At 41.0% G+C, this 25,966-nt stretch overlaps 1 protein-coding gene across 3 annotated transcripts in view; it reads left to right on the top strand.

Annotated features, from left to right (window-relative positions):
- HS6ST2 (heparan sulfate 6-O-sulfotransferase 2) overlaps positions 1–25,966 on the top strand; it is a 349,965-nt gene that overhangs the window by 259,095 nt on the left and 64,904 nt on the right. The window contains exon 3 of one of the 3 annotated variants that reach the window (XM_050777606.1): positions 8,656–8,688. The exons of the other annotated variants lie outside the window; for them this stretch is intronic. Coding sequence (XP_050633563.1) covers positions 8,656–8,688 — 33 coding nt within the window. The remainder of the gene's footprint in view (positions 1–8,655; positions 8,689–25,966) is intronic. 3 annotated transcript variants of the gene reach the window in all.

The following is a 25,966-nucleotide window of genomic DNA, read 5'->3' as shown; positions in this document are numbered from 1 at the left end:
AGTTTCAGACCAAATTCAGTGGTTCCCACTATGCCTTGACTTCAGCAAAGACCTAAGCTCCTTTGCCGAAAGCAGGTGACATATATCCAGATGGACCATTTCATGTGTCTCCATTGTCTGATCCTTTTAGTGACTTAGTGGAATACTCCCTGAGAATGATCTTGATCCTTATTTTAGCACTAGCCAAATCACTACTTGTTAGGGAGTTTTTCGTTCTCTGTGTTTTAAATGTGTAAAAATGTGAATGAAGCAGTTATATATTGTGTTGGCAGCTTGCCATCCTTGGTCTGTGTCAGCATAAAATATTTTGGATTCCATAGAGTAGCAGCCCCTTGCAAAGCTGTGTAAAAGATACAATGAAAACCTTCCTTCTTATTTGAAACAGTGCTGAAATAGCACCATTTGTGGACCTTCCAGACCCAAAGATCTGAAACACGGAAATAAAATGGGACAAAATAACTCCCAGCACATTTATTTATACTTACCTTGTAAATGAAACTTTTCGGCCTTTATTAACAGAAAGCAGGCCCTGTTACACCCAGAAAATTTCTAAGGGATTCCTTATTTGTTCTTTCTTTCCTTTAAATCAAAAATACTGTATGTATATGATCAAATTGAAATGCATCACTGGAATCTACCATACAAATACAGATGCTTGCGTTTGGAGAACTCCAAAACACGTATGAAAATCATTGTCAAGTTTCAATTGATGAAGTCAGCCTGTGCCTATGCACATATTTTTTAGTAACTCAACTAGCTCCCCGCATCATGAGTGGAAAGGCTTCTCAGAAGGGAAAACAAGCCAGGTTTTCTTTTTATGGCCTTCAATTTTGTTTTATTTTGTTTTACTTTGTTTGTTCAATGGCAAAACATCCTTTTCACTGCTTTCTGAAAGACTAAATTGTCAAATAGTTGCTTTGGAAATGTTTTCAGAAACAATGTATCCTGCCATACCCAAGGACATGTTATAGACGAACCCATTTTCCACAAAAACAAGAATCCTTCAGTGTCTAGATTGTTAATTAGATCAGCACTAGAGGGCACTCTTATGATGCCAAAATGGGAAATTTTTACTAAAATCTGCTGGGCAGGGGTGTGGGAGAGGAGACGAGGAGGGGGCAGATTCTGTAAGAACTGCAGACAACAGACAGCTTAAAGACATGTGCAACTGGGAATTGACTGGCTCGCCAACAGATGAAACACTATTTGGAAAGGGCTGTTTGGCAATCTTCCCTATCAGATCCACTTGGTTTCCAAAATGCAGTTGGTGCTTTGGCAAAACAGGGCCCAGGTATAAGGCATTATTTCTCAAAATGAAAGAAATATAAGAATCTCTGATTGTTACCATGTGATGTAGTAAAAGCACATTTAGGCAGAAAACAAAATGTGGAGAGAAGCATAGGAGAATGTGTTTACAACTTAACAGCTACTGAAAAAGAAGAATTTCAAATCCTTGGGGTCTTTTATGGTTGTTTTCCCAATCTTTTGCAGCCCTTGCTCTGTGAATTGTTCTGAAGGGTTGTGTGATTGAGTCTGGGAGAGTAGGTGCTTGCTTGTCTGCTGCCCTTAGGCAGGCTCTGATGGACACAGGGTGGATGATGTGCTGTCAAGTGAGGGGACAAATGGACTTGGTTTTGCCTCTGGCACTGATGTGCTCTGTGATCTGTGGCAAGTCCCTACCCTCTCAAAGTCTCAGGGTCAGGGAAGAGTTGGGTGACACTAGAGGTCTCTAAAAGATCACTAGAAGACAAATCCCTGAGTTTATGATTGATGATTGCAGAAATAACTTTTGTTTTGGTTTGGTTTTAGAGACAGTGTTGCTCTGTTGCCCAAGCTGGAGTGCAGTGTCATGATCATGGCTCACTGCAGCCTCGAACTCCTGGGTTCAAGCGCTCCTCCTGCCTCAGCCTCCAGAGTAGCTGGGACCACAGGCACACGACACCATGCCCGGCTATTTTTCACATTTTTTGTAGAGATAGGGTCTCACTATGTTATCCAGGTTGGTCTTGAACTCCCAGGCTCAAGAGTTCCTCCCACCTTGGCCTCCCAAAGTGTTGAGAATACAGACATGAGCCACTGTGCTCAGCCAGAACGTCCCATATCAGTCATTTATAGCAGTCACTTGAGTTATGAATCGAACAAGATATGGTAGGCACCCTGGGGTAGAAGGTGACTCTATGCTGTCAACAGGATGGTACCGAAATGATTTGCCAGCACAGAGGGGCTTATTTGCCTGTATTAGTCATTGCTTTAGGTTTATGGCTCAGTCCAAATATAACCTCAGAGACTTACCACACTAAGCCATCAGTAGGTCCCCTCAAATTGGCTCATTATGTCCAAGTTAGGCCTGATCCCTCACTTGTGTGCTAGCATCAGCCAGAATCTCAGGCATGCCCATGTGTCCCTCCCTGAGGAGTCAGTATGGGGCAGACGCTCTGGGTACTTAATGGGAAGAGTGGCACACTGAAGACAGAGTTATCTACTCTGATTTTGGCCCCAGCATTTGTTAGAGAAATGCATGAGTGTTTTTGTCTAAGTCTCTGCTTGTAAGAACCCGGGCTATCCTTCATAGGAATGTTCCTGATTGAGTCAAATTCATTATAAAGTCTTAGAATGTTATTGGCCGGGCATGGCAAAACCTTATCTCTACTAAAAATACAAAAAAATTAGTTGGGCATGGTGGTGGGCACCTGTAGTCCCAGCTACTCAGGAAGCTGAGATGGGAGAATCACTTGATCCTGGGAGGCAGAGGTTGCAGTGAGCCGAGATCAAGCCACTGCACAACCTGGGCAAGAGTGAGACTCCATCTCCAAAAAAAAAAAAAAAAAAAAGAAAAAAAATTGTTATCATGAACAGGGACCTTTGGGAAATCAGTTAGTCCAACACCATCACTGTAGAGATAGGGAAACCCCATTCATTTGGGAATGGGGTTGCCCAGGGTTTCACAGCCAGTTAATGGCTGAGCTGGCATTGGGATATCAGTTTTTTATTTCTATTCCAGGCCTCTTTGTGTTACCTTGTGCTATATTTTTCTCTCTCCTCCAATGTCCATTCTAGGGAATAAGTGACCAATGGCTATGAACCTAAGGGTTTTTGACATAGCTAGAATAGCTGTGTTTACGGATTGTGTCATTTAAGGTGGTACCAGTGGAAAGATATGGGGACACATCCCTATCAAAAATATGTCCTTTTTAAATGTCGTAGGACTGGAGATCAAACCAATATAGGGTCATTCCTCTGGATCTAGAAGGCTCTGAAGTCTTGAGATGCTCTTGCCCAAAAGCAAGGATCAGGTTGGAATCCTTGTCAGCTGGCAAGGAACGAAAGGATGGGAGGGTGGGTCTGGAAACCAGGTTTAGTATCTTGGGGGAGGGCAGACACTGTGAAAAGAGCAGTCAAGACAACCTCAGGGGACTTCACAGTTGTGCCAAAGGCTGTTCCTTGGGAGGTTAAAACAAATACTCAAAGAATACATATTTGAAAGAATATTCTGGGTTCCAGTATTCTCAGGCCAACCATAAGGATCTCCCTCTCATGAGGTATGCGTGATTTCCAGTGGACTTGGCATGGAACAAGGAGGAATTAAGAGCGGTCAAACAGTAGAACACAGATGTGGGGGACAGCCCTCTACCATATCAGTGATGTGGTTACTTTCCACATGGCCTTTACATGCACATGTCTTTGAGCCCTGCTTTTGAAAAGCTGGTTCTTTTCGCAGGGCGACAAGATGGCTCAGCTACAGGGGACTGGGAGTTGTGTGGCAGGCCTGCCACAGACTCACTATGCCTCTAGACAATTCTCTGATTGGTCTTCCTCCCTAGGTGACAGTAATAATGCCTAAAACATATTGTATGATGACTGTGGACCTGACATTCTGCTACATGATTTACATGCACGATCACATCTAATCCTCCCAAGTACTTTAGGAACTACCCTTCTAGATGGAAACACATGGGCCTACCTACCCAGGTTGTTTGCTGTTGGCTTCTGCTCTGATAGAGCTGTCTTTTCTTCTGATTGGTCAGTTCTGATACCATATCTGTTGTTAAAGATGGTGAATGTCATCACCAGTGTAGGCACTATACTTGTCCCCACTTTGTTTTTGCTGGTTGTGTTGTTTTGTTTTGTTGAGACAGAGTCTCATGCTGTCACCCAGGCTGCAGTGCAGTGGCATGATCTCGGCTCACTGCAACCTCCTCCTCCTGGGTTCAAGTGATTCTCCTGCCTCAGCCTCCTGAGTAGCTGGGAATACAGGCACCCTCCACCACGCCAGGCTAATTTTTGTATTTTTAGTAGAGACAGGGTTTCACCATGTTGGCCAGGCTGGTCTCGAACTCCTGACCTCAGGTAATCCACCTGCTCGGCCTCCCAAAGTGCTGGGATTACAGACATGAGCTACCATGCCCCGCCTTGTCCCCATTTTGTAGGTGAGGAAATCAGGGCTGAGAGATTAAGATGCCTTTGCAGTGTCATGCAGTTGGTAAGTGAAAGAGCCTTAGGACCAGAATCCAGTCTGTGTGACTACTGGACTTATTTCATGGTCCCACACCACCTCTCAGGACTGTGCATAAGCAAAAGGCTGAGGTCAAGCATTTTAACACTTTGCGAGTAAAAAAGACCGGTAGCTTGTTTTGCTTAGGGCCGTAAGAAACACCCAGGCCCTTTGCCTGGCTCCTCCCTTCACCTCCACCAGTTTGAGCAAGAGTCCTTAGCCTGGGACTTTGGGGGCACCACATCCCTTTCCATTTAGGGAAATAAAATTTAGCATGTATTAACATAAGGCATTTTTCACTAGGATATACCGTATTTGGCCTTCAGAGATCAAAAGAGGAAGGTGGCTTGAAATACAAAAGGAAGTGGTGGGTTTCTGGGCAGCCATAGAGTAGGTGAGACCAGAATGATGGTGGAAGGGCATCCTACTGGGAGAACGTGGAAATTCTAAAACATGTCAGCTCTTGGTGTGGCAGTTAAAGGGAGGGTGAGCATGCCGGTTCAGTGTCAGAAACCAGAGAGGTTGAATGGGCCATTTGCTTGGCAGCTCTGGAACAGCGGTAGGCAGTTATTTCTAATAGAGTGTACTATCTGCTGCAGATTTGCAATCTGACCCAAACATTGTTGGTGTGGGTTTCTTAACAACTTCTTCTCTCTAGCCGTTATATGGAAGTGTGTGGCTGTGGAGGTCTCTGCTAATGAACAGCCATCACCAATATCCCAGGCTCCCGGCAGATGAAGAATCTGCATGAGCAGAAAGAGAAATGTGGAGGGTGGTGGCGGTGCAAGAGGGTCAGTTGTTCATCAATTCGATTTTTCTTGTTTTTCTCAATTAAGTTTCCTTGTATAATTTTTCCATCATAAAGAATCTGCTACTCTATGTTTCAAATTAACAAAGCTGTTTCTCTGGACAGAATGATGTTCAGCTGCATTTAAATTTGGCCATTATTATTTTGGACATACTCTCATTTACTCATAAACTCTTTGAAGGCTGTGCTCTGGGCTGTATGAACTACTAATAACATGTTGTACTGAGGAAAAGACTAGGGATTTGTATACTTCTAAGTAACGTGGCACCCAAATTCAAGGGAAAGCTATTAGATAATGAAAGAATATAGGAACTGGGGGAATTTTAGAAACCATCTTGTCAAGCTCCTTCATGTCATACAGCCCCCTGGGAGAGTGGAGAAGAGAATTTGCCCAAGATCAAATGAGTCATTGGTAAAACCTGGATTAAAAACCAGGGATCCTGATTCTCAGTCAAGGGCTCTTGGATTTTTACCTCATCCTGGTTTTTCCAGGTGTTAATTTGGATCCTTCATACAAAAGTGAATCGTTTCACTTTCATTTCTGAAGCCCTAAGCACCCATCCTGAGAATGTAAATGCCAAGCATAAGTGTCATGGTCTGAGGTTCCTGATTAGGATGAATCCACATCTGGAGTTTTTGGATTCCCAAGTCTCCCGCTATTCCCATTACTCCAGTGCTATATATGTGTTTCCTTCATTTTCATCTTTTGCCTTCCCTGCTGATGGGATGCTTAGGCAGTTGCCTAAGTACCATTTGAGTGACATTTAGCCATATCTTCTGGAACCTGGCTCAGAGGAAGGTTATTCCTATGGCTTTTTCTCCAGCCAGTGTCTGGGTAATGGGCATGATAACCACAGCTCCTTTTGTCCATCCAGTGCTGCTGCTTTTCCAGGATATGGCTTGCTGAGGGCTGATGAATCCCATCTTAGAGTGTCAGCCAGGCCAGCTGCTACAGAACATGACAGCAATAAATGAGAAACACTTTGTTGGGATGTGGGACTACAGTATTATGAAACTGCCACTTAGAGGCTTCCTGTTTTTACAGTATTTCAAGGTGCAAGCACGTGGCATTCTCTGGGTAGCAAATGGCCCAACTGAAAAGAAACCTGATTTATAGCCTGTTGGGAGGGCTTTCCACAAGGAGAAATTATGAATTTATAATATCCCCTCCAATCCGAAAGTGAATTCTTTCTAATGCAAATGTTTAATCTGATGCCATCGAGTATGTTCTCCATACATAAACAAAGGCATAAATGAAACAGGGAGAAACTCTTTCCTAGAAGTGATAACATAGAGTACATTTCTGTAGAACCCTTTTCCAAGCAGATGGCCTAAAAATATTCCACAAGATGTAGTCAGGGATATTTGTCTGTTTTATTCACTACTGTATCCTCAGTATCTCTAACAATGGCTGGCACATAATCGATAATAAATATTTTTAATAAAACATCATGATTAAAGGGCATTTTTAAAGGATTTCATTTAAGAACCTTCCCAAAGAGAGTGAGTGTGTGTGTATATGCATAAAATGGGTTCTTAAAATTAATTCATTTTCTTCTAATTAGTATGTCTCTTTTGTTTTACCTTTTCCCTATGAACTTTGGCACACTTCCGATGACTGGCCACCCTTTTGATTGATGCACCTGTAACGTCTTCACGGACTGTCAATACTCCACCTCTACCCACCTGGGCTCCCAGGTAAGGCAATGAGCTTCCAAAAGTCTTCTCAGTGCAATCACTGGGCAAATTTTATTAGGCAGTCAAGAAGTTGACCTAGAAATAAAAAATAAATCTCAAGAGACAATAATAGTTCCTTGCTTAAAGTTAAATTTGATCCCGTTCCCACATAAATCAATTATTTATACACTTAACATTATTTGAGAATTTCTATCAGTACAGTGAAATGAAAATTATGGCTTTGGAAACTGCTGCTTGCTTCACTTCGGAATTTTCTGATCCTAGGAATCAATATATGGCTTTATGTTTTCCTTTTAAAAATATATTCTTGTGTGTGTGTCTGTGTGTGTGTGTGTGTTTTGTCTTTTCATCCAAAGTTGTGTTATTTTTGTTCACAAGGCCAAGTGCTGTGGAAGGGATCATAGCCTCTCTTCACCGTGTAGGGACTCTAAATCATGGGATAGGTCAGTACATTGTGGATTACTTATTTCTTATGGCTGGAGTAGAAGACGAGCACATTGGGCTCTGGATGGTAAGTCCACTAATAGGAGTGCCTTGTCTAACAGATTTGATGTTAGGCCTCACCAAGTATATCGCTTTTGTTTCTCATGACATTCGCTTCCCCAGCAGTCTTAACAGCTCAGAAACAAGGAAAGGGGGCTTAACCACACCAGAGACTGATAATAAAAGAGCCATGTATTGCTTCTCAAATGATGATTCAAAGGCTCTGCTGCTAGCCATGCTATTAAAAAAGGCTCTCTTAACTCACTTTTAAGGCCTGCAGAACGTATTTGCTGTAAAGAAACATTTCTCCCAAGAAAATGCACAGGCTATATAGCCCACTTCGGGCATAAAAGAAGTGTTGCTACATTGTAAAATTCCTTGTTCTGGCATAATAATAATTAAAAAAGCTAACTGAGCCCATTTGAACCCTCAAATTAGCAACTGACCTGTGTATAACTTCACAGTCTCTGCCTGCTAATAATATCAGAAATTCAGCCAGTGGAATGAGTGTTTTGTGATCCTTAAGACATACATTATAAAAACAGCTAAGCATGTTTTTTGAATGGAGAAACACTGTTTACTTTGATGGATGTCTTGTGTTTGAGTGGAAGGGACTAGAGAGATGATTTATATATCACTTTACGTGTGCTTTGAATTTTCATCTTTTTAAAGAGCATGAGTAAAGTCTAATTGTTCTTTTATTTTCCTTTTGTTATTTGTGTTTCATATATTCCTGATAATATGAAAAATCCTTGCCAATTCCTCCTAGGACCTTTCAATCAGGCATTTCCATTTCGGTGATGCCACAGGGTTGGGTTTGGTTTGGGTTTTGCTTTATTGGCTTTTGTTTTTTTACCTAGATTCCCATTGCTCTCTGTGAAGGAGAATGGAATTAGCATGAGCGAGTGGTAGATCCATCATTCCCAGCCCACAGCACTCCAGGGATCTGGCTCTCAGTGCAGCCTTGCCCCTTTTAGCCTTCTGACTGGGAATCTCCCCATTACTTGAGAGGAGCCAGTGGGGAGCAAAGTGGAGAAGCCATCTATGAGCTGTTTCCCTGAGGTTTGGGAAGCTGGAGAAATATGCTATTAAAGCAAAATGGAAAACTTTTATTATTTTAACTCCTCTCCTACCAAGCTCTTGCTAGCGACTGGTTTTACTGTTCCTTTAACAGGTGGAGGATTTTTCAGATTCTAGATGCAGCAAGGTAAGTAACGATGTATTTTTAGTTTGACTGAACCAAGTAAGCTAGAATAAAGAGACTCTGCAATTGCCTGTCAGTTTAATTTCAGTACAACAAATAGTTAAGTTTTTGGCTTGGACAAATTCTTTCCAGGGCTCTTTTTTTTTTTTTCGTTTAAAACAGCTGAAACTACCCTTGGAGTCTCAGTTCTGAAGGCCAACTTAGTGCAGAAGTGGGATGAACGTTCAGGGTGACCACCCCAGACAGGTGTGCAGTAGGTCATTAGCTCTTTTTCCTCTTTTTGCTGAAATAGGATGACATAGTACAGTGTGTTGTTAAGAAGACCCCAACCATTGGCAAAGTGTTCTTTACAGTGCTTCGGGCACATCTACCTGTCCCTAGGCTGGACTGTGATTTAGAGAACAAGTAGGTCAGCATTTCCTTGAAGGGAAATCAATTATTTGAAAATATCAGGGCTTTTAACGTATGTAAATATGTAGACTTGCATATTTACAAGTAATCCCATAGGCCAGGGGCCTTTATGACATGAACCCTGCAGGAGAGCAAATCTAATCAAATACAAGAAAGTTCCTCTCTGTGGGGAAGAGGGACGCTGAGAATGCTCCCGGATGATGCCCCTGCAGGCAACAACTGTTGCTAAGAGCCATACCATCATATTGCCACCAGAGCCGGAGAGGCTAGCAGGAACCATAAACCATTTTGGAAATGTGTGCTCTAGTCGCTTGGCACATTGTTTTCTAAGGTCATGATGCTCACCAATACTGTCTTTAGCTTTTTGTAGGCTTATTGGCTCCAGAAATATTTACTAGTGCCTCTGCTTTTTCTTAATACCCACCTACAATCCACCCTGTGGTCCCTGGCCAGATAGGTCAGCAAGAGCAAAGACTGTAGCTCTGGCATTTTTCCACAAGGACAGACTCCCATTAAAATAGACTACTTGAGCCATTTTGGGGATGCCTAGTTTAGCTTTTTGTAGCTGGGCTTCCATACTCCCATTAGGGCCTCAATGGATTTACTTGACAGCTGAGAATAGTAAATTTAGTGTTTAATTTTGTAGTCAGATTATAATTTATTGAGCTAAATAGTACAGACACACATAGACACCTAATCACACAGTATTAGTATGGGAGAACATTGAAATATCATCAATTGGGTGTGTCATGGAGGCAAAGTACCAAGTTCTGTTACTAATGAGGTGACTTTTATCAAGCACTAGCTCCACTCTGAGCCTTAATTTCCTCGCCTGTAAAATAAAGTGGAGTGGATGACCATTAAGACAATGGTCAATAACAAAGGGACTACTATCCCTATAATAGCTTTTATGGGGAAGTCTTGAGAATTTTGTTTTCTTTTTGCTTTAAAATTACTAGATGATAGCACCATCTCTTTAAAACAGTTTTGCTGTATAACAAAGCAAATCCTGACACACTTATTTTTATTATGGTGTTGATTAGTTGGACCAGAAATTATTGTCAGAGCAACTAATACCTGGCCTTAATGAGAGAAAAAAAGAGGAGTGCAGGTGGTGAGATAGGAAAGAAACGGTTTTGGTAAATATCAATGGGGCCCTTTTTGAATTTTGGTGAGCTGAATGATGTATGAAAACTATTTGCAAGGCTAGCATATTTTTCAACCGCTAGTAAAATAATAAAACAAGCAATATTTTTAGTAATCCCCATCGTATATGCAGTTTCATAAATGTACAAGATTATGATGATCTCTGCCTCATAATTAACAATTTGCCTAAGTACTTGCTATTTTTTAGTTGTCTGAATAGATTTTTGTAATCCAGAGAAAGAAGGGAACAATCAGTGGAAGCCATCCCAAATGCCTAGTATTATTGCTACACACATGCACAATTAACAGCGATACTAATTGCTTCAGACCAGAACCTCATTTGTTTTTCTAAGGACAGCAAAAACATTAATAGCCAGAGTGCCTGTCAATCTCTCTCTCTTTTTCCTATAGCCAGTTGTATCATAGGGTCTGCAGTTGACTGTAAGCAAATTATTTGGTTGGATTTTCAGTGTATCATCTTGTAATGGAGTTTCCAGGTTTCTGTTGCAGTTAGCAATCAATGCCTTGAACAGCCAGACTTATTTTTATAATATTTTAACAATAGACTTCTATAAATTTAATGAATAAAAGGATGCCGACATGCCAATCAGTTCTGCTGCTGCATTTACATTCTACTACATATTGCATATCTTTAAAATTATTGGCATTAGACCTGCATACAAGAATCATAGAAAGTCCAGGCTGGAGGGAAGCTTTAAGATCATCCTGTCACACTCCCACTCCCTCCTTTTTCAGATGAGTATGATTGTCAGTAATTTGAATCTTGATAACAACCACCAAATCAATGATGCCACACTTTTTTTTTGTACCTTTCAAACGTTGAGAACTATTATAGTAAGTTTGAATGATAACTGGTTGTTTCGGAATCATATTGCTTCAACTTATTTTCAAAACAACTGAATCAGAATTTTAAAAATATGCCCTCATAAGGCTTACCTAAACATAGCCATAATGTTGATGGTATATGTGTGAAAGCAGATGTTCTATGCAGAGCACCTGGCAATGAGACACTCAACCAATATCAGCTCTCTTTCCTTCATGCATAGATTACCTAATTAATATTGCCATAGTGGAAACATTACATCAATGACTGACAGTCTGGGCATTTAGAGTCAAACTGACCTCAGGTCCAATCCTGGCACTGCTACTTTCCAACTGTGTGACCTTGGGTAATTTAGTTCATCTCTGTTGGCTTCAGGTAGTTTTCTCACATGTGAAATGTAGCCACTATATAGGCTTGCTTTGAGGATTAAAATTAGATCTTGCATATCAAGTGCTTAGCACTGTTCCTGGCACATAGTCAACAGTTGATAATGGTGGTTATTACCATTATTGTTTGGCATACCCAGTGGCAGCCTCACTCAATAGTATATTTAATCTTACGGTGATTTGGGGTACTTACACATACACCTGTACACATGCATATTTGGGCACACAAGTTCATAAGATTTGCATCAGAAAGACTGCTTTCTCAAAGGTTACCTGTGACCACCATGTTTCACAATTCAATGACCTCTTCCCAGGCCTCAGTCTTCTTGACCTCTTTGGAGATTCTAGCACTTTTGCACATATTCTCTTGCTTGAAAGGGTTCATAATCTATCTTGATGTCTTCTCTACATTCATTAGGCTTCCTTTGTTGGGATCTCTTTTCCATATGTACACACACACGCATGCCCACATCTTCTCCCTCCCCCCTGCCCCTTTAAGTAGAGCAATTCCCAAGGTCCTGTCATTGATCTGCTTCTCTTCTGTTGCTATATTTTCTCCCTGGGTAATTTCATCTCCTCACATAGCTTCACCTTTAACCTCTACACTAATGATTCCCAAATTGACCTCTCCAACCCTTAATTCATTCCGGAGCTCCAGGCTAACTCCAATTTCCAGTTGCCTGCTGAGAATCTCCAGGGCAGGATGTCCTAGGAGACTGAAAGCGTAGTCTGGCTTTTGTCATCCTTCTCAGGAATGCAGATGGAGGAATCTAGCTTCAGAGGTATTAAGGATTGAAAATAAGGCACAAGTGTGGAGCATCAGTCTGAGCAGAAGTAAAAGTGGTCTAAGTTAGTAAAGTGCTTCAAACTGAGCTTTCCAGGGGAGGCATAACAGATAAACTGTGAATTTCTGTTATTATGCACTGGAGATGTCAATTGGCAGTTGGAACTTTAAAAGGTTTATATTTTCTAGGGATAAGGGAACAGCTTTCCAAGATGAAAATTGAGTTCAGTTTTTAGGTGCTGGAAGATTGGCATGTTTGGAAGAAATGTTAATTAAAATCATCTTTCTTTTCTTTTTCTTTTTTTTTTTTTTTTTTTTTTTTTTTTTGAGGCGGGGTTTTTTCCGCTCTTGTTACCCAGACTGGAGTTCAATGGCGTGATCTCAGTTCACTGCAACCTCCGCCTCCTGGATTCAAGCAATTCTCCTGCCTCAGCCTCCCAGGTAGCTGGGATTACAGGCATGTGCCACCACACCTGGCTAATTTTGTATTTTTAGTAGAGACAGAGTTTCACTATGTTGGTCAGGCTGGTCTTGGACTCCTGACCTCAGGTGGTCCACCCACCTTGGCCTCCCAAAGTGCTGGGATTACCGGCGTGAGCCACCATGCTTGGCCAAAATCATCTTTCTTTGGACACTTATTATGGTTAATCTTGTTTCAGTGTTTTGTTTAAGAAATGCACATGCCAAGGGGAAAGATGATATACTCAGCTTGAATGATGAACAGGTGGGAATTTTGTGAGAGCAAATGTGTGCATAGACACATACACATATGCTGGGTCAGGTGTGCCTGAGATTTTTTAATGTATGCAAGTAATTCTATCAGTGGTAGATAGATTTTTTTTCTTTCATTCATTCTGCAAATATTTACAGAACATGCCAAGCTCTCTGTGGAGCAACACAGCTGTGAATATAGAACATATAGAGGCTCTGTCCTTAAGTGTCTAATACATTTTTCTTTTGTTATATGCAGGTACATTGACAATTTAATTTAGTTTAGAAATATCTGCAACATGTCACAAATTGTTCAATGGCCATAATCTTGCTGACAATCTTAATGACCAAAGAGGAACTTAAGGGAAATAAGACAGTGCTAAAGTGGGGAAGGAATGTACATAAATCTGAATTAGAAATTGATTACTTCCTTTAAATTTAGTAAATATTGAATTGCTTTGGGGTTTTACATTTCAAGTTGGCTTGCCAGTGTTTCAGGACAGGGTAAGAATGATTATGTCTAACCCTAAAACTTAATTAGAGTAAAGGAATAGACAAGTCTTGGTTAATGTGTATACTATTGTCAGGAGAATTAGTTGTAAATGAGTTATTTCTACAGAAACTGTAGGCTTAGAGCTGATATCTTTAGCACAGAGGACAAGAATGGTCCTATTTTCTACCTTCTCAAAATGCAGTACAGTCACTCCTGTTTGAACTACTACCATATGGCATATTTGAAGACCATTTTGTCCTCCAAGTGGGAATTATCTGCTTGTGAGTTCCTTGCCTTCATGGTTGCACACCATTCTCCCCTTCAGAAATTTGGCATGGCCTTTGTCTGTAAGTCTCAATTCCAGGTGTTCTTGGTCCCAGCTGTCAGTTTCAAAGTCCTCCTTATGGTCACTCTCAGGTCCAAAGGATCCCTCATTGCATCAGTAAACCAAGAGATCTACTTGGATGCCCAGAGCTCCCGTCAGAGCTATGTAGATGGCAGCCATCCTCTGTTCCACTATGCTAGCTTCTCCTTCAGATCTCTCATGGCACAAAACCTCTCATTATAATGATGTGCATATTGACCAGTGCTTTTATTTTTTTTGCCTTGCATGAGTTAGAGACATTCTCTTATTCTCACTGGAGGTAAGAATGATAGAAACATCGTTGAATTTAGAGTCTCGAATGCCTTTATTCTCATGGTTTTCATCAATCATAATATAACTTCTCTTTCCTTTCTTAGATTTATTCATTCAATACATATCTATTGAGCACTTACTATGATCCAGGCACTCTTCTAGACATGGGGGACAATACAACAGACAAAGTCCCTGCTCTTGTGTTTCTTAAAGTGTGTGTGTGTGTGTGTGTGTGTGTGTGTGTGTGTGTGTGTGTTGGAGGGAAATTGAAAACAAACAAGTATACAAGTAAATGAACAAGATTATCATAGAGAGTGGTAAGTGCCATGAAGAAATCAAAAACATTGGACAGAGAATGATCAGACAGTTGGAGAGTGATCAGAGAAGGCCTTCCTGAGGAGGTGAATTTTGCTCTTTGCTTTTGTTGGTTTTGTACAGACTTCAATTACGCTTTGGGTCCTTTGGTTTCCTCCATTTCATGATATCCTGGACTCGGTATGCTTTCCCATTTTGTTGCTTCTTGCCACTCTACTTTGAGGACCACCTCCCTTCAACTAGTCCTGAGGAGTAAGCCAACCTAGCCTCCTGTCAAATTTCTGTTCCACACTTTTCTTGTCGTAGTCAGTATTAGAATTCAGCATGTTCACTATCTTCCCTGTTATAGAATATAAATGGATGCTAATCCTTTAGGGATATTTTACTTGATTACTGAGTGCATTTTTGTTACTCAAGGCAAACTACCTGTTGAAAGAAAACTGCAAGCATTAAAAGTTAGTAAGCATTTGGCTTTGCCTATTTCTGTAAAGGGAAAAGCCGTTGTTAAAATTAGTGTTCAAAGTTAAATAGATGACCCTGTAGGTTCTCTTTAGTTTGAAAGTAGTACAATTAGTTGTTTTCAGAGACAGAGCCAAAATCTCTTTTCAATATGCTGTTTAATTTTGTAAAGTGGATATGCAGGAACATTTTCCAATGTATCAAAATTGCTTAGATTAAGCATACATTTTCCGGCAAAAGCCAGCTTTACAATTCTTGTAAATGTCACAAGAACTTAAAACATTGTGTCTTGTTTTAACCTCTGCCAGCTAGAGCAGCAATTCAGCACAGCAGATTCAACTGTCAATTTCTTAAATATGAATATCTGAAAGTTCATTGTCTTTTCAGCTTGACCATGGGGAATCTTCAAAAAACTAAAAAGCCAAACACCACTAAAATGTTTGGTGGTTTCAAAATGATATGGCATAGGTGTTGCTTGCTAGTGCGTTAGGTGCCAAGAAAAGCATGTTAACTCTTAGAAGGCCATTTGGATTCTTCCAGCCATCATTTTGTTGTCTTCCTCAGCACCTAGTTAAAGCCCCAGGTAGGAACTGAGGTAGGAGTTAGAAAGTTTACCTTCCCTACCTCCTCCCACACCTCCTGTCCTGTCCCATTGAGCTTTGTGGGAGAAGATGGGGAAGCAGGTGGGGTGGGTTTGGAGAAGGTGCACCAGAATGTTGCCAATATCCCAAGTACCATTACATCTCCCTTCTTTAAAACTTCTCTGTTGTCACTTACTATTCCACTTACTACTCAGACACTTGACTGTTCTAAATGCAACAATCAACTCCATGACTAGATTTTAGGAAAGCAGTTTTTTAAAAATCCAGAGAAAAGCTGAGTATGATTCTGTGGTAAAGGAATCTGTGGGAGAAGAGGAACCAAGAGGATTTGGAAACTTCTAGAAATGCAACTCTGATTTACAGTCGCAGAGTTTCTTGACATAGAAAAATAGTGGGGCATAGAGAAAGAAGTGAGGAAGGCATACAGCACAGCGAGTCCTTATATGATTTTAGTTGAAAAGGCAGTTATTTTCTGCAGGTGAGAAAATAGATGCACATCAAGACAATGACTTATCTAAGTACATGCAGCTAATTAGTGGCAGATGCAAGAGAAGAACGCAAGTCAACTGAATCCTATCCAGTATCTTGATTTTTAATTAACTAAACTCGCTGATTTTTTGGCTTGCTTTTGCTGTTTAATTCTTAGCGCTACGTTTGTTGCCAGCACTTGTAATTCATTATGCTCAAATAACTTTATCAACAAAGGTGGACAAAATCCCTTAGAAACAGGTAAAAGGAATTTTGTTTTGGAGGGGTTGGGGCCAACTGACAGATAGTACAGGATTGCATAGAGGTGAGAGTGGTTGGATTGGAAATAAAGCCTAAAACTCAAGATTTAGCTTAAAATAAAATGAAGAAAGAGAGGATTGTGGCTATAGACTGGGGATCCATATTTAAAGGTACACATCATCTCTTTAATGCTCATTCTTAATGACAGCTGTAGCCCATTCTGAAGATTGAAATGTCTTTTGTTTAGCGTTCTCAGTACTTTGGGTCTTTTTCCAGGCATATTTGTGGCCTTCTCCTTGTCTTTCTATTTTGCTATTCTGTATGGTTTTTCATCTGCAATGTTTTCCATTAGTTTGGTCTCACTGTCTTGACCAGGGCACTCATGGCACAACTACACACACACACACACACGCATATATGTAATCTTATGTGCACATAAAATAGAGAACACTATTTAACAAGTTAGAAACTATTAGATTATTTTTGTTCCTCTTTCAGAATTGAAAGATTTCCTCTTGACAAATGGCTCTTCTCCAAAATCTTAAAATTGCACCTCGGAAAAAAATGATGGTCACTGTGCTACCATGAAGCTTCCTGTCCCTTCACTTTCATTGGCTTACTATCCAATGGGCTCCATTGATTTTCCAGACAGCTTTCAACCTTGCCTCATCAGCCAGACACTAGAATTACAAGGGAGCTTCATCAAGATCTTGTGTGGTTTCAAAAAACTTCCACTTTTCTAACTTGGGCAATGGGTATGGTACAAACCATCTGTAAATGGCATTTGGTGGTGCATTGGTCTTTCTTCTCATGGCTTCTACAATTCTAACTTGATTTCTGCTCACCACAGGGCACAGTTTGCCTTCTCTTCACTGGGAGCGCTTGTTCATTTGTCAGGAGACCTAAAAGAAGGCTGCTGTGTACAGTGGTGGAATGTCAGAGTCATCCTAAACTGGCAAAAATAGGTCTTTAATGGCCTTTACTGATTGTTTCTATATTGACATATAAATCCACATGAGGCTATGTGAGGAGACTGTGCATAGTCTTTCTCCCGTTTTTTTCATATGAATTGATTTGGCAATGTCATAGATGATGCATGAGGCGAAGTGTTTCTTAAGCTCACTTCTGCTTGTTTGCATGAAAAGGAATAAAAGCTACAGGGAAGAAATGAACATTGTGTGATGCCTTAAGCAGGAGCCATTTTCTGACTCACACCTTTTAGACGATAACCCACTTTCTGAACCTGTGCAGGGGAGAGTGGTCACTGTGATATTCTTTTGCTGGAAAAACCTCTCCTAATTAATGGAGGTTTTTTGAAATTCATAAGAGATGAAATAGAGTCTCAAAAAATGAATTCGTTGTAATTATAAATGCTTGCATGTTATATGAGAAAATGAAATGGGATAAGAGCTTTTTGATGAAGATTCTCTGAAAACAACACAATGTTTTATTGTTGAAGAGCCATGTGATTTAATACTCAATGATCATGAAATCGCATGTAAAGCATTCCACCAGGAGAGTCCAGAAAGCCTCATTTATTCCTCTCTGTATGAGGAGATTCAGTGTCTCCTTTACAATGCTATCAAAATATGTATAAATAAAACAACTTTCTTGGGGCTGATTTTAAATTTAACCCACAGGAACTGCAATGTAACATGAGTACCTGAATATTTCCCTATTTGGAGTCAAAGTGGGATAACTGGGGTCGGGGTGGGGGAGAGGCCCCTAGCTTTCTGTCCTACAACAATCTCAAGCACAGGATCTCTGCTTTCCCCTTCTCATGCAGGAGGTATTTTATGTCTTGGCAATGGGTACTTTTGTTCCCTGCTTTTCATGGCCTACAATCATAGGTCAGTTAATTGGCTCTGGGTCATTCTGGGGCTGAGGTAAAACAGGTAGTGTCCTTCAATAGATTTGGAGAAACTGGAGGGGGCTCTTAACTTGGTGATTATCCAGTAATGTGATTGAAAATGTACTACTATATTAGTTAATTTGATCATTACAGATACACTTATTGAGCTCCTACCATAATTCAGCACTATTCTTAATTCTAGAGATATGACAATTGAATAAGACAAGTATTGTTCCTGCTCCCAGGGAGCTTATATTCTGGTGGCAGATATAGATAATTTGGAGGAAGCAAGTCAACAAAACATGTCCATATTGTGATGAATGTTATGAAGGAATTAAGTGGAGTGCTAGATGGGGGATGTGTAGCCTTTGGAATAACCTCATTGTGGGGGCAAACTTATCCTTTGTGGATATATTTGATTTTTGGAAACATCAAAAATGATATGGAGCCAGGTCTTATAAACATATAATGGAAGATCAAAATGATTGATAATGGTTTTGCCCCCAAATGAGGGTATATATGTAATTACTGTAATATTTCATTTTTTTACTATACTTTAAGTTCTAAGGTATACTGTAATATTTCCGAGTGTCAGTAAAAATATATACTACACTGACTAGTGATAAGCATGCCCATGTTTTTAAAGGCAGTTGAAAGGGCTCCAGTAATGGGTGTTGTCCTTTGTAAGCATTTAGGCATCTGTAGCTACCAACAGCCAACAGCACTGTCTCCATTTCTCTGCCTATCCTCAATTTTAGTCAACCCTTGTCATCATTGGCAAATGAATTTTAGCTGTTATGTTGGTACATAAAATAAACATTCAGAGACATTCCAAACTATGTAGTACAGCAGTAACATGTGAAATTTGATTGTGACAGCTTGTAATGTAGTTCTTTCATTTCATTAGTCCAAATAAAGTGGAGTTTCATTTATGCTATTTTGTATCAAGTAAATCTGTAGAATGCTAATATACCACTTCGATGAGATACAATCAATTTGAGTCTAGGAAAAGCAAGAATGTTATAAGCGAGAATGTCAAGATGAAGATGAACAGACAAAGGAAGCCATGATAGGAGAATTGAGGACCCCTTGTGTGCTCCTTCTTGTACTAACTTGAGTGGTATCTATCATGTCCCTTTAGTGATCGTTCTAGACATGTCCCCATTAAGGGATATCTAATAGAGATGGTTTTGTAAACTGAGAAGAAGTCAATGATAGCCATTTAATTATATTTTTAGTGTGATGTTAGTTGCCTGTTTTGAGAAGCATTGATAGAACCATGGGTGTTTACTTGAGCAACTACTCTGCCGGGCACTGGGAGTACAGAGGTGAATCAGAGAGAGATCCTGCCTTTATGGAACTCACACTGAATTTGGGAGATAGAACTAACCGTTGTGGTAGAATATGGTGCATACTAATATATATAAAGGTAGATACTTGATACTTCAAGGAGTCTGCTCTAGGTTGAGTTGTTGGGTCAGAAACTACTAAGGGAATTATTCTACGGTTTGCTATAGCTAGTGATGGGGCAGGTATGTTCATTTCTTCACCTCATACAAATATCTTTGGACTCTTGGCATGATTCACATGCATACACTTTCAATCTATCTGCCAGTTTTAAAGGCAGGTAGAATGGTGAGGTCTAGTTTCAAAACAAGTAGCTTTTATAGGTAATATTCTGTGGTTTCTTCTTGAATGTAGAACCAGACTGATTCAGAATAACTCTCACGTGACCTGTTGTGAAGAACCGGCCTTAATTTTTCCTTCTCTTTTTTTCTTTTTGCAACACCAGCTCCATTTCTAGTAGCAAATCTGAGCCAAAAGCACAGATTCACTGACTGTTTGCATAAGACACTAAATAGGCACTGAACAGAGGATTAATGTAGCCCTATCTTCTGGGAGCTTATAATCTAAAACAGACAACAAACTGGAAAGAATATCCAACACACCTGATATGCTCATTTCCCTTCTCATATAAATGCAAAGAAAACAGAAAGTGGCAAGTCACATTCTACAGGATTGGGAAAATCCCCTAGAGAGTATTCTCTTTTCGTGACTTTTCAAGTTAAAAGGTATTTTGTATATGACATGTAATAGATTACAGTGTTATTTGATGAAAATGCAAGCAATATTCTTCCTTTCTTTTTTACTATCAACAAGTTACATTGGAAGGTATGGATCAAATTAAAAGTGAATTCTTGATTTGCCATGGGGAAATATGTGCAGTATTTTAAATACTCTAAGGTAAGGATCAACTTGTGGGAAAAAGAAGTATCATAAAAATTAATTTAAGAAACTAGCCTTGAGATATTTCCTAATAATCCCCACAGGGGAAAGCAACATCTGTGTCATAATAAAGGCGCTTAGTGTGACCTTTTTGCAAAAGGGAATATTACCGAAACATGACCAACGTTTGGAGCTGAGGTAGTGCAGTAAAATAATGGGAGTCTACTAAATATTTTTAAGGATATGTTCATTTGTAAGAAAGTAGTGAAACAGTAGGACATCTGCCAAACCAAGGTTGATTTCCCAAAGCTCGTGTGTTTGTGAGAGACCCAGAGAGAGGCACAGGAATAGAAATGCAGAGATAAAGAGACACAGAGAGAGAAAGTAGCAAGAGGCTGAGCCAAAGGTGGACAGAGACCAAGAACTGAAAATCAGCCACCCTACTGATTACCTTCCAACTCTATCATGAAATTCACTAAGAGACCTTGGTCAGGTCACTGCTCTCTGGGCCTTGGTTTCTTCATGTGTAAGATGAAGGGATGGACTAGAATGTGACTCTATAGAACTTACCAACTCCTTGGTTCTACTCTTAGCTGCTAGGTAAATGAAAAGGCAGGCAGGTGGGTAGGTAAAAATATACACGGGCAGGCATGGAGACAGACAGACTGGCCACATACATGCATACACAAGTTTCACAAAAATAGAACAAAGCCCAAATCGTGGTAGACCAGTGAACTGTGAATCACAGAGAGCAGCAGCCAGATCCACAAAATCATCTCATCGCTTTTGATATTGCCATGGCGAAAACTTGGCAGATTTCCTTTTACCTGGCACTGACCCAGCTTCCTTGGGGCCGGCGTTCAGACCTTTTCTGACTGGCTTGGCCAACCCTTTCCTCCACCGACTCAGAGAAGTAGTTATGTCAGGATCTGCAAATGACCTCTGATGCCCAAATGGAAGAAGAACTCAGCCTACTCTTCTAACTCTTAACACTTGAGGATGAAAAAGCTCACATAACCTACCATGCATATTCTTGTCCAATTTTCTGTCTGGATATCTGGTTGTAATGTTCTATGGATAATTTTAAGCACACTGTATTCACCAGGCTTTCAAAGGTAACCACTTTTAAACTTCTGTGAGTCTTGTTTGCAGGGGCATGGAAATGAAGAGAATAATTAGTACTTGTCAAGCGCCCAGCCAGCGAATGACTTTAGTAAGGTGCTAACAATGCACTCAAATGAGTGCAGCAAAATGATGGGGACTTACAGGTGGATTTTAGTGTCTGGTTTATTTCACTTTCATTGGTTTTTGCAAGAAGTAATGTAGTGTGATTTTTCTTACTTTGACTGTTTATAATTTATCAGCCTTCCCCAAAATAATACCCCAAGAGTTTAGCCTGAGGGCACATGAGCCGATAGTAGGTACCCCTCTGGGAAAATGTGATTAAGCATTTGTTTCTCAAGAAACTCCTTTGGTGTCTGGAATACCATTTTGAATACATCTAGAGCTTCACATTTTGATGCTCCTACATTTTATAAGAATCTATGAAAAGCAACTCCATCAAAATTGTGTTTCCTTAGTGAAAGATAGTGCATTAGGATAACAATCTGTATTGCACCCATTACCATAGTACTTTCTTAAGAGGCTTTTGCCATCACTGGAAGCCTTACTCTTCCAGGACAAGTGAGCCCCGAGAACACAGGCTAGGGTGGGCATGATGTGTGAGGATGAAGAGGCCAGGCTGGCTGCAGTCAAGCTTGCTCTTATACCAAGTGGCGGATGGGTTTGGTTGAGTCATGTAGCTAGTGGGAGAGGATGCTGAAAGACACGAGAGAGGCTTGGCTTCCACATGTATCTCCAGCCCCACCTCGTCCTTGGGGTCCAGACTCCTGCAACTCACGCACCGCTCCTGTCTCTACTGGGAGGTTTAGTTGGGATCTCGAACTTCACCTGCCCCCCAACAAACTCCTGACATTTCCCCAGAACGTGGTCCTCTCCCGGTCTTCCCCACCTCAGTAAGTGGCAACTCTGCCCTTACCAGTTGCTCAGGGGAAAATCTTCAAGGTATCTTTCACGCATCTTTTTCTCCTCCAGGCCATATCTAATCCACTAGCAAATTCTGTCTACTTCATCTGCATAATACATCTGGAATCTGACCGCCTCTTGCCACCATCACCTCTGTCATCCTAGTCCAAGCTGCCATAATTTCTTACATGGGCTTCTGTAGAAGCCTACTAGCTGGCTCTCCTGCTTCCTCTATTGGGCCCCCACAGTCCTGTCTAACCACAGTGATAACCCTTTTAAAATGTTAATTGAGATGTTGTCATTCCTCTTTTCCCAGCCCAGCAGTGGCTCCCCATCTCCTTCAGCAACCAACACTGCAAGGTCCTGCATAGTGTGGCCCATGTTCCATCTCTGACTTTATATTTTATTACCCTGCCTCAGGCCCATTTCTTTTCAATCACACCAGTCTTCTCGCTTTACGTTAAATATACCAGGCTTCTTGTTGCCTCAGGGCCTTTGTATTTGCTCCTCTTTCTACCTGGAATGCTCTTCCCCTAGATATCTGCAGGGCTGGGTCCTTATGTTCATTCCAGTCTTTCTTGAAATGTCATAGGAAAAGGATTGCCAAGGAGTCCAATTCTTAAAAAGAAGTCACTGGTCTTGGCCAGCAGGAAGTCACTGATGACTTTTTAGAGGGCAGCTGCAGTCAAGTGGTAGAAGACGAGCCACGTTGTTTTTGAATCATCTGTATCCCTTACCAGGCTGTGCACTGCTAGAGTCTGGTGCTGTTGTCTCATTCATTCTTGTCTCTCTAGTACCCTTCAGAGTGCCTGGCACCAGTAGGCACTCAGTGTTTGTGGAATGAGGGCACGAGTCTTATTTTCAAACAATTGGTTATGTTAAAACACGTTAAATTGCTGAATGTTTGTGATTGCTTTCTCAGTTTTTCTCAGGGAATATGTTTGAAAAACAAAATCTGTGCATGTATTGTATACCCATTTCCTGAGTATTGACAGGTGACATGGTGCTGTACATGTGATTTAGAGGTTTTCAGTGCACACAGGTTGTGGGGGAGGCTGAGACCATCCTTAGTGTCTTAGGGAGATAAGAAAGTTCAATCTCTGCTTGTGTATTAACTAGCTCACTTCCCTTTTAAAATCCCCTTTCTAGACACTGGAAGGGCTATTTAAATTCAAAAGCTATCCTTGGGTTCAAGCAAAATCTTAATGACTTTAGGGACAGATATTTAACAGGTGGTTTAGATAGTCAACACTCGGCTGGTGTTGACAAACCACGTTGAACCACATTGAACATGGGGTTCCCTAATAATTTTAACTGAGCTCAGCCTTCATCTCCTTTATCACCTCTCCTTTATTTAACTGTCTGCTGGAGTTCAAAACACCACTGTAGGAATGGCTTTTCTTCTTCTATCTTGCTCCCCCTTCCAGGCTGTGCCCTCTGAGATTTTTCCCTAGACACCAGTTAGAGAAGGTTGGCCTTCCCTGAAACTCTTTATTCCCAGATCCTTTTGAAACCACTAGTAAATCCTGCTTTCTTTGCTGTCTGAGAATTGTATGAAAGTCACTTCTGCAGCATTGGTCTCTACACCAGTGGCTGGGAAGCCATGGCAGGACTCTGATCCCATTTCTAGTATTGCTCTTAAACCAGCTCTGCCTGCAAAGGTCAGAGTTTTAGACTTCAAGCCCTCTATTTTCTGAAAGTGATTGTGGCTTGTAGACTATTACCTGGGTCAGTCCACAGGGTCTGCTCTGCCTGCCCTGATATCTACCGTGTTCATCATGTGAGACATTTACCTATGTGGGAGGGAAAACGGTATCACGAGTGTGGCCAAGAATAGGTAGCGATTTCTACCAGGAGTGGAGGAGGTCATTTCATACTCCTACAAAAGAGGATTTTTCTGTTACCCCCCCTCTGCTATAAATAAAACACACACTTAACAGTTATATGCCATCCAGGCTCATTCAACAAACATTTACCGAGCGCCACGCTTCCTGAGTGTAAAGGAGTTGGGGGAAATAGGGACATGAGACATGGTCCACATACCCTCAAAAAGCCCGCAATCCACAGAAGGTGGAAATAGTGAGAAAGGTACAGACAGAGCTTATGAATCAGTGCAATATAATCAGGTCTGAGCAGAGTGGAGCCAAGAAGAAGCAATCTGTTTTTGCCTGAGGCTGTAGAGAAGACTATTCAACAGGAAAGGTAGCTGTGGGTTTTCAAAGAGAAACTGGACTTTGTGGAGAGGAGAAGATGGGGAAGTGCTATCCTGTTAGAGAAAGTGGCTTTGTAAAGGCCCAGAGGCAAGGACCAGCATGGGGGATCTGGGAAAGGTTGTGGTGTGGCATTTAGAAAATATGTAAGGCGAGGTTCCATCTCGGAGGGTATTGCAAGCCATGCTGAGATATAGACCTGATTAGGTAGGCAATAAGGAGCTGCCTACGGTTGTCAAGCAGGGGAAGGAGGAAATAGCTGTTTCTTCCAAAGATAATAGTAGCTTAATTGTGGAGCACAGAAGGGAGCGGGTTGGCACTGTGATGGGTAAGTACCATACTCTCACCATCACCGCACTGACCACACTGACCAAACAACTCTTAGTGTGAAAGGGGGGAAGTGATATTCCTAAGGGCTGTGTCACCTGGGTGGAAGAGCTGCAGTTGCATCACTTGTCCTGATCATTGTTAAACTGAGCGTGGGCTGGGAGCTCCTTGTTCCTAGGCAAAAGTCCTCAGTAGGAGACTGTTTGTAATCATGCCTAAAATTACTTCATTATTGGAACCAGTGTTTGATCTGTGATTAAGAACTGGATGAAAAAATCAAGTAATCAGCCATTGAAATTGTAACCATAAATTGTTCTATAAACAACTAACTTCCCCTGCCTCCCGGACTTCAAGCAACAAACTTGAAAACAGATACTTTTCCTGTTGTTTTTTCACCTCATGGGTTTTAGCCAGTGCTTTTGAGCCTTGCAGAAGTCAGAGGGTAACACCTGCCAGCCACAGTGCCCCTTTGTCCCTCACATATGGATCACTCATGATGCTGTGCCTTGTCAGACTAAGACAAGATACCCAAGGAGTGTGGAACTGTTAAAAATATGCAACTTATTAAGATTTGTCTAGTGAGGGTAAAGAGGTTTATTTTTAACACAACTGGGGAGAAACTGCCTGGATTTCGAGATAAAGAATAGAAAAAGCCTTTAGTGGCTGTTGCCTTTTCAATGATGTGTTAGAAGTAGCTTTTGTCCTGAAGGGTTTTATTTTGCCCAAAGCATTCAAATACTACAGCCCATAGAGATATTTTTGTAAAACAACCTTAGGGCTTATTGACTTTTTCTTGTCTGGGATTGCGCTGTGCTTAACCTTCCAGATATATGATAAATAGTCACAAATATTAAGAAAGATGTAAACTTTGTTTTGGGGAAGACCATGGCAGCAACCAGGCAATCTTGTCACATGAAGCAACTGACTGTGGAACCACAACCTGCTTTGCTCCTATAATGCCTAGGGACAACCAGACAAGAGTGGTTTAGGGAGTTATTTCATGTGATCATTTTTCTGATGTTAAGAGGTAGCAGCTAGTAGTTGCTCAGCAAGGTTCATTTTCCTCCTCTGTTGTCATTTACAGCCCAAACCCTTAGAGATCATAACATGGAAGAGCCCTTAAG

The sequence above is a fragment of the Macaca thibetana genome, chromosome X, assembly GCF_024542745.1.
Source record: "Macaca thibetana thibetana isolate TM-01 chromosome X, ASM2454274v1, whole genome shotgun sequence".
Lineage (NCBI taxonomy): Eukaryota > Metazoa > Chordata > Mammalia > Primates > Cercopithecidae > Macaca > Macaca thibetana.
This window is presented reverse-complemented; position numbering and strand designations above follow the sequence as displayed.